Below are 9266 nucleotides of genomic sequence, written 5' to 3'. Positions count from 1 at the left end.
TCTGTGAGTTCGAGGCCAGCCTGGTCTATAAAGGGAGTTCCAGGACAGGCTCCAAAGCTACAGAGAAACCCTGTCTCGAAAAACCAAAAAAAAAAAAAAAAAAAAAAAAAGTTCAAGGCCATACCTAAACTACATAGGACCCTGTCTGGAAAAACAAAAATGGCTCACAAGATGGATGGTGTCTGGAATATTCTCTGGCCTTGGTGTTTTTGTTTCTCCGTAACAGAACAAGGGCGACTGAAGGCATGGAGGAGTTTCTCCTGTGGGCAGGTTTCATTACCGGCTCCCACATCCAGCAATACCAATAAAATTGATGATAATAATTAAGACTGTATAATCACCATGTGTTTGTTTATTCCCAAGAAGCCTCCTTTCCCTGACTCCCGTCATTACCAATTCCATCCTCATAGTTGGGTGGGTGTTAACTGTGTTCTAATAAAAAGAAGTAACTGCTTGTGTTTCCACCCCCACGCCCTGGGGTAGCTTGGCTTACACCCTTACCTCAAGGCAGCAGTGGTGGGGGTCTGGGGACAGCGACACACTGATCTCCCTGTGTTCAGAAGGAACAACTGACACAGGAGGCAGGTGTCACAAAGGAAGAAAACCCCTATGTAAAAAACCCACGGTCTCTCTTCTGCACAGCTTTGTCCCTTCTTGCAGGAGTACTCACCCCATCAGGGTAACTTCTTCAGGCCCATGTCCCCTCCCAGAGCCCCTCGTCAGTGGCTGCTGCCGAGTCCTAAGAAAATTGGCTGTGCCACATATTTAGCCAGCACTAAATACCACTGGGTAACATTGGGCCATTTACTTCACTGAGAACATTTCTTAAATGTGAAGAAGAAGAAGAAGAAGAAGAGGAGGAGGAGGAGGAGGAGGAGGAATCTTTGCAAAGATTAAGACCATGAGTAAAATCAGAAAAGCTTCTTCTTGCAGTAGACAGTTGACAGAGACCCACAGTTGGACAGCGTGCAGAGGGTGAGGGACTCCGGAGTAATCAGTCCTAAATGGGATGTCTATGTCACAGCTCTCCCGTCAAGGCTCCGGGATCTCTGCAAAAGCAAGGACAGGAAGGGTGTAAGGACTGGAGGTGGTGGATGCCTTCAAGGAAACAGTGTTCTTCAGACACGATGGGGCAGATGCATGTACGAAGACACAGAGACTGTGGCAACATGCATAAGACCTACACAAGCAAGCCAGACAAAACATCTGCACAGAGAAGGGACATGGGTACCAAGTCCGGCCCCTAGCCAAGAAGCTATTGGAAATTGACACCTGCTGTGAGTGGGAAACCCATTTTCTCCAATGGAGTGCTGCTGTATAGATCAACCACAGGGCAGGGTCTGTGCTCAGGAGCAGTTGGCCAACACAAATCAGATGCCATGGTTTTGTGTGTGTGTGTGTGTGTGCGTGTGTGTGTGTGTAGGGGATTCGTTTTATTGAAAATAGATTTTTGGGGGGGCAGGCAGTGGTGATTACCACCTTTAATTCCAGTATTCAGGAGGCAGAGGCAGGTGGATCTCTGTGACTTTGAGGCTAGCCTGATCTACAGAGTGAGTTCCAGGACAGCCAGGGCTGTTACACAGAGAAACCTGTCGGCGGCGGTGGGGGAGGGGATTTTTTTTTTTTCTAACATAATACATCTCTCTACTTCTCCCAGTCTCTCTTCACCTCCGCTCCCATCCGGATCCACTCCCTTTCCATCTCCCATCTGAAAACAGACAATTTTGCTTCAAATTGATAATAAAATATAATGCAATAAGATAAAACAAAAACTAACACACCGGAATTGGACAAAACAAACAGAAGGGAAACAAGCCAAGAGAGGGCACAAGAAACAGAGACCCACTGGTGCGCACACACAGGAATTCCATAAAAACACTAAATTGGAAGCCACGATATATATGCAGAGGAGCTGGTGCAGATTCATGGTGCGTGCAGGCCCTGTACAAGCTGAGGCCGTCTCTGTGGGCTCATATGACCATGTTGATTTAGAGGGCCTTACTTTTCTGGGTGTCCTCTATCCCCTCGAACTCTTATACTCTTTCTGCCTCCTCTTTCATGGGGCTCCCTGACCCTAGGGGAGAGATTTGGTGGAGGCCTTTCCTTTAGGGCTGAGAGTTCCAAAGTCTCTCATCCTATGCATATGTCTGACTTTGGGTCTCTGTATTTATTCCCATCTGCTACAGGAGGAAGCTTCTCCCCGAAGTCATGTTTGTGTGTTTTCAGAGAGAGAGAAGGGACAAGAAGCAGAGATGGCATCTGGGGTGGGGGATAGCAAAGAATATGATCAAAAATATATTATATGAAATTCTCAAACAATAAATAAAAAAGCTGGCAGTGGTGGCACATGCCTTTAATCCCAGCATTTGGGAAGCAGAAACAGGCTGATCTCTGTGAGTTTAAGGCCAGCCTGGTCTACAAGAGCTAGTTCCAGGACAGGAACCAAAGCTATAGAGAAACCCTGTCTCAAAAAAAAAACAAACCAAAAAAATGATCAAAATATATTCTCAAAGAATAAATAAAAACATTTTAAAGCTGGGCGGTGATGACACAAGCCTTTAATCCCAGCACTCTGGAGGCAGAGATAGGTGGATCTCTGAGTTTGAGGCCAGCCTGGTCTACAGAGTGAGTTCCTGGACAGTCAGAGCTGTTCTGTTACCCAGAGAAAACCTGTCTAGGAAAAAAAAACTATCTTGAAAACCAAAATAATAATGACGCTAATGATAAATTACCCAAGTTTCATCAAATGTTAAACCTCTCCAGTGTGGCCGACCTCATAAGAAGAATCTTTAATAATCCCACCATTTCACACAGCAAGAAATACATGAGCACAAAAGCACTGCACAAAACGGCAAGCGTTGGTTTTGGAATTTCTTATGATACCTGTATACTTGATTCGGAAACAGGTAGAATTTCAAACCTCTGGTAAAGACCTGGATGAACCCAGATCAGCCTCTCAAGACACTGGGGTCAGACTGCCCAGATGTATGGATCTTGGAAAACTGCTTTAGAGAGAAGTGGACCCCTGAAACCCACTGTTGGAAGGATGACCCCGGACCCACTCTTGAGCACTAGGACGGTGGGATCAGCCAAGCCTGCCTCCAACTAGTGCCTGAATCCCCAGCTGGACGCACTCATTTCGTGCTCTATCTCATTTTACAGAGAGGGAGAAATGCCAAGAAAAGGACACTGGGAGACTCCAATGCAATTACTTTTTTCTTTCATTCTGAACTTCTTCCCTTTTGTTTATCTGCGGCAGTGTCTTGAGATATCTTGTAGCCCAGCCTGAACTGGTAATTCTCCTGCCTCAGCCTCAGGGGTTCATGTGTGTGCCATTAGGAGTCCGGGTTGTTTTGTTCCTCTCTGTCTTCCCGTTGTGACTTTCCACCTGCTGACCTTTCAGATCTGGAACACTATTCGACCTGTGGCCCCAGCTCGGAGATGCGCGTGGCGTCGCCGCTTTAAGGGACCGGCCTTTTGTTTCCATGACCTCGCCCCGCCCCTCTGAAGGTTCCATTGCGCCTGCGCCTCGAGCTTGAGCACTGGGGTTGGGCAGAACCAGGTTCCGTGCAACTTTCAAGTGAGTTACAAACTCCGCCCCGGACACTGGTACAGGTGGTCGGCCACCCCGGGACCCCGGTGGCCCGGGAGAGCGGAGATCGGGACCTGCCATCCCGACCCTGGACTAGCAGCGGCGCCCTCAGCGGGCGAACTCGCGATACTCCGCGGCAGGAGTCGTTGGACTGAGCCGCCAGGATTCCGCGGCGCGGGGCGGAGGAACGCGTCCGCCCTCCCAGCTCCCAAGTCGGCTTCTTCTTCAAGGCCCTAAGTCCACTGGTTCCGGGTTCTCCAGACTCCTCGCACTGCGGGGTCGGGGTCAGGGCTGGTGGTCTCTGCCTACACCGAGGGACAGGTGTACCGCAGCACCACTCGGCTCCTGCCCCCAGTTCCTGAGTGAGCGTCCCTCCTGTTGTCTCTTGGAGGCCATCCCCAAGACTGTCAGGATGGTGTCCTGGATGATCTGTCGCCTGGTGGTGTGAGTATGGCCCCTGTGAGACCCCCCCTCTGATCCCCAGTATCAGCCTGCCTTTGGGGTGGAAGCTGGGAACGTTTGGTAAAGAAGAGAGTTTTCTGAATTCCGTCAGCCTTTCCCCAGCACACGCTTAACGGTCCTCGAGGTCTGAAGTGGGACCTTGGTCACTGAGTGCCTTGTTCCCAACCCTCATCCTTGTACACCGATTGGGACCCTTCTTACACGCGCACACACTGCAGGCAGGTGCAGGCAGGGTCAGGCTTTGCCACCCACAGCCCCGTGAGAAGGCAATAGGCTCGGCAGTGGGCGGAGTACCCAGGTGCCTCCTTCCCCACTGAGCAGCCACATGACCCACCACCCTAGTTTGGGCCTCCTAGGTCTACCCCTCACTTTTGGATATTCCAATACCGGGCCCAGATGACTCTCTCTCTCTCTCTCTGCATCCTGGTGGCCCTGAGCCTGATTGCGTGTGGTGGGAGGGGACAGCCTGGTGCCCTCACCCACCTTGTTGTGTGTTCTCAGGCTATCCTGTACCCATGGGCCATCGGTGCAGGCCTGAGCAGGCTTGGGATGTTTGTAAACAGCCGGGTGGGGAGGCAGCCTCCAGGGCACTGACTCAGGCACCTTGGGTTGTGCAAGCCAAGCGGGAAAAACAGGGCAGGCGCTGCCACCTCGCACCCAAGTTGGGGGAATCAGCCACCTGGCAGGGAGAGGGTGGGGCATAGTGCCCCTCACACTTCCTATGGCTGCTGTTCCAGGCTCATATTTGGGATGCTGTATCCTGCATATGCTTCCTACAAGGCTGTGAAGAGCAAGAACATTCGAGAATATGTGAGTGCAAAGGGTTGGCGGGAAAGTTTAACTAATGTGGTTACCTTTGAGGAGTGGTCAGGGAGGGGGTGGTCGAACTTGGTGATATGGAAGGCCTGAGCTGGCCTCTCAAACTCCAGGTAAAGGGAGCGTGGAAGGAGGGCCAGCCATTAGCAGGCCTATGGAGGATCTTGTGGGTGAAGCATGCTGGGGTGCGCACTGAGAAAGGCGGTTTCTCAGGGGCTCCCGTCTGAGCAGATGTGGGGGAATGCAGCAATGCAGTGGGACTGGCTCTCAGGAATCTCTGGGTTGGGCCGCCGGGGGGTGGGCGTTGGCACCTCAGGCTCCCAAGCTGAGCTCTGTGCACTCTGACCCACAGGTCCGGTGGATGATGTACTGGATCGTCTTTGCAATCTTCATGGCAGCAGAGACCTTCACAGATGTCTTCATTTCCTGGTCTGGCACAAGGATTGGCAGGCGATGGGTTAGGAAGGCCTACCCACCACCTGGCACCTGGCTCACACACATCCCTCCCCTTCCCACAGGTTCCCTTTTTACTATGAGATCAAGATGGCCTTTGTGCTGTGGCTGCTCTCGCCTTACACCAAGGGGGCCAGCCTGCTGTACCGAAAGTTTGTTCACCCGTCCCTATCCCGCCATGAGAAGGTACCCCAGGGGGAGTAGAATACAGAAGGTTGTGTCCGGGAGAGGGTGTGTCAGAGAGAGCCCTGTATCTCAGGTTCAGGGAGGTGGAGATGTCTGGGTCTAATTTCCTGCCCACTTCAGATTTGCTGTGGGACTGTGAAAGGGGTTGGCTCTCCTCCTCTACCTGGGTGATACACATGAATGGACTTTAGGGGTGTGACATGCCAGCAGGAAGTTGATGTGGGCATGGAAAAATGGAAAGGATACTCATTGAGGTGTGGAGTGGGTGTGTGAACGGGGAACCCCGCTCTTAGTTTTTGTTCTGAGCCTCTGTCTGACTCCTGGGTCCTAGGTAGGGGTGGGCTAGGGACGATGACAACCAGTGACTTCTCGGGGTCCGCAGAGAAATGGCTCCTTTGTTGATCTGAGCTCTCCACTCTGGGTCTGCAGGAGATTGATGCGTGCATTGTGCAGGCAAGGGAGCGCAGCTACGAGACCATGCTGAGTTTCGGGAAGCGGGGCCTCAACATCGCTGCCTCGGCTGCTGTACAGGCTGCTACCAAGGTGCTCTGGACTCTGGGGCTCGCAGTGTCAGCCCCCCCCCCATAGCTTTGAATCAGTTCAGTTCTGAATCTGGTGCCCCAGTGATGAGCTGAAGGCCAGCTTCCCCGCTAAAGTCTTTCCCCTGTAGCCCTCTTCTGCCATTAATACAGTGCCTCCCGTCCCTCACCTCCTAGAGTCAGGGCGCTCTAGCTGGAAGGCTGCGGAGCTTCTCCATGCAAGACCTCCGCTCTATCCCTGACACCGCTGCCCCCACCTACCAAGATCCTCTCTACCTAGAAGACCAGGTACCCCGACGCAGACCCCCGATTGGTAAGCGGAAAAGGAACCCAGGGCTGACCTGGGAAGTCTGCCTCTCTGAGGGCTAAAGGGAAGCAGGGAGGGGCTCCAGGCTTGCAGAAATGTTCAGCTTTGCCCTCCCTGGCCTCTTTTCCACAGGGTACCAGGCGGGCGGCCTGCAAGATAGTGACACAGAGGAAGAGTGTTGGTCAGACAACGAGGTAGCCCCCAAACCACCTGTCCGGCCCCGAGAGAAACCTCTGAGCCGCAGCCAGAGCCTTCGGGTGGTCAGAAGGAAGCCATTGGTGCGAGAGGTCAGTGCGTTGGAAGGACAGTGTGACGGATGGCAGTTGAGCTACCATTCCCACGCCACTCATGGTATGTTGGCTTTCTCTCCCCAAGGGAACCTCGCGCTCCATGAAGGTCAGAACCCGGAAAAAGACGATGCCCTCGGACATGGACAGCTAGATTCTGCAGAGTCAGGCCATCTTACCTCTCCAGCCAGCAGGGGACCTTTTGCTGCTACACCAGCTGCCTGGGCTTCTGCAGCTGCCTAAGGGGCACATGGTGTGGTTCCCCGGCATGGGGATGCACCTACAGTATACCAAAGCAGGCCAGACCCAGGGGCCTATTTATTGCCTTCCTCAACCTTTTCCCTTTCCAGACATGGGACCAGAGCCCCACTAGTCCCTTTAGATGAAATCAAAAGTCCAACCAGTTGTGTTCATTCCTTCTTGTCCTTCAAAGTACTTGACAGCCTTTCCCAAGGCCTGGTGTGTGTGTGTGTCCTAGCTGTGTGTCTCATGTTGGTGAGTGAGGTCGGGCTTGTGAATGTTTTTATAAATAAACACCTATGGTGTCTGCCTTCCCTGGTTGTCTCTTGGCTCCTCACATTTCCTACTGTAACTAGCAGCCCTCTGTAGGCTCCTGCAAAAGGGTGGGAAGACTGCCAGAAGATCTCTGTGCCTAAAAGGGGAGGCCACCGACAGTCACAACAGCAAGTGTCCTGGTTGAGCTCCTCGGGACCCCCGTGGAGTCAGGCTGGAGCCAGGAGTGATGGCACAAGCTTTTGATCCCAACATTGTTCTCAGGGAGGCAGGAGGATTTCTGTGAGTTCAAGTTCAGGATGGTCAATATAACAAGTTCCAGGACTAGGGGGATCATGTCTCAAAAACAAACAAAACAAAACAAAAAAAACAAACTCCCAAACCAAAAGTCAGATTCTCACAGGGCGGTAGTGGCACATGCTTTTAATTCCAGCACTCGGGAGGCAGAGTCAGGATCTCTGTGAGTTCGAGGCCAGCCTGGTGTACAGAGCGAGTTCCAGGACAGGCTTCAAAGCAACACAAAGAACCCCTGTCTCAAAAAAACAATAAAAGAATCAGACTGTTGAAGAGGACTCAGAGTAAAGAGTCAGTACTGGCTCTCACAGGAAGAGGCAAAGGGATGGAGAGGGTGTGGAAACCGCACAGAGCAAACCTGGGGAGGCAGGCTAGGGTCTCAGTTCTGTAAACCTTCCTGTGAACATTCAGGTATAATCAGGGTGAATTTGCACACGAAGCCACGAGAGGGCAGCAGCTGCCTGGGGCCAAGCTGCCCCCACCTTCCAGGTCAAGGTGGGCGGAGCTCGGAGACTAGCCAAAGCCTCGCCCTGCTGGGGCCTGGCTGAAGATGGGGCAGGCCAAAGGAATGATGCCGAGCCCAACAGGGCCAGTAATTGCCCTTCTCTGCTGCTAGTTGCTGCTCTGTGGCCTGCTCCATCCACGGAGACCCAGGCTTTTGCCCTGGACTGACTCTGATCCGTTTCCTCTGATGCCTGGGTCATCTGCCCGTGATGTTGGAGTGATATAGTGCCCTGGGGTGCTCCCTCCCTACACCCCATCTGCCCTTTGTTCCCTCTTCAGGCTAAAGAGGTGACTGAGAGTGCTGGACGGAGGGCAGACATGAGCTGCTAAATTGGAGTTGCCTGTGAGGATTAACTCTTGGTGTGGGGATTATCTGGGTTTTATTGGAGGGAAGGCACCTAATCTGTGTGGCTGATTTAGCCTCTCTGGGATTGGGATTTAGTGGCTTCCTCTATGGCATTCCCACTCATTGTGATGCTGATTTACCACCTCATTAATTCACTCAAAAGATGTATCGCTAGATACTAGAGGGGTGAGAAGACAAGGAAGTAGGCACTATTATTATAATCCCCATTTCCCAAATAGGCACGTAAAGGGCAAGTGATTTGCCCAAGGTGGCCTAGCTAGTAAGTGGCAGGATTGGGCTTTGGACCAGGCAGTCTGGCTCCAGAGCTGATGTTCTTAATCACTGTTCAGTCAATGAGCTGTTCCTTGCCTGGGAGGCAGGGAGAAGGAGCCTGGCATGTATGGAATATTTGTTACATGCCTGACCTTGTGCTGGGCATTTCACAGAGATAGTTTTCTTGGATTCTCTCAAACGGGTCCATGCCTATTTTATGGGCGAAAGAGCTTTCTCCTCTCCAACGGTACTGCCTGGGAGGTGGGCAAAAGCGGTTGGTCCCCCTTGGCAGAACTGGAGCCAGTGTCTGCAGGCTCGGCAAAGTCCATGCCAGCATGCCATCATTTCTGCCCTTTCTTTCCCACCCTGCCTTGTCCTGTTCAGCTTTATACTCCTACCCCAACTCAGATACCTGAACCCTCTGCCAGCGGGCGTGCCTCTGCCTTGCCTTCTCATCTGCTGTTCCTACGATCGGATCGGATCGTTGTTCGTGGAGGGGTTCTGTCTTCATCTTGAGTACGTCACATGTCTTTGTCCCTCCTCAGTCGTGACTTCAGAACCAGCCTTATTTTACTGTTGTATCTCAGCCCAGAACAAGTGGCTGAGGTATTTTTATAACTGTGGGATCTGGTAGTAGTTGTCTGACTTCTGAGCTCAAGCGTCACCCTTTCCTCTGGGAAGCCTCTCGAACTTC

At 52.2% G+C, this 9266-nt stretch overlaps 1 protein-coding gene across 1 annotated transcript; it reads left to right on the top strand.

The window, feature by feature from the left end:
• The first annotated feature begins 3535 nt into the window (after nucleotides 1–3535).
• Nucleotides 3536–7190, top strand: Reep4 (receptor accessory protein 4). Its single transcript, XM_057786244.1, has 8 exons — nucleotides 3536–4036; nucleotides 4792–4864; nucleotides 5223–5299; nucleotides 5389–5509; nucleotides 5939–6052; nucleotides 6226–6361; nucleotides 6488–6642; nucleotides 6731–7190. The coding sequence occupies exons 1-8, from the start codon at nucleotides 4005–4007 to the stop codon at nucleotides 6794–6796; spliced, it is 774 nt and encodes a 257-aa protein (XP_057642227.1). The 5' UTR covers nucleotides 3536–4004; the 3' UTR covers nucleotides 6797–7190.
• Nucleotides 7191–9266: the final 2076 nt, after the last annotated feature.

Source organism: Chionomys nivalis, chromosome 12 (assembly GCF_950005125.1).
Source record: "Chionomys nivalis chromosome 12, mChiNiv1.1, whole genome shotgun sequence".
Classification (NCBI taxonomy): Eukaryota; Metazoa; Chordata; class Mammalia; order Rodentia; family Cricetidae; genus Chionomys; species Chionomys nivalis.
This window is presented reverse-complemented; position numbering and strand designations above follow the sequence as displayed.

Bases quoted from the DNA above. Each gene is read 5' to 3' on its own strand.
- Reep4 (XM_057786244.1), top strand. From the start codon at position 4,005: ATGGTGTCCTGGATGATCTGTCGCCTGGTGGT. The intron at 4,865-5,222 runs GTGAGTGCAAAG...TCTGACCCACAG, and splicing joins GCAAGAACATTCGAGAATAT to GTCCGGTGGATGATGTACTG. The intron at 6,643-6,730 runs GTCAGTGCGTTG...TCTCTCCCCAAG, and splicing joins GGAAGCCATTGGTGCGAGAG to GGAACCTCGCGCTCCATGAA.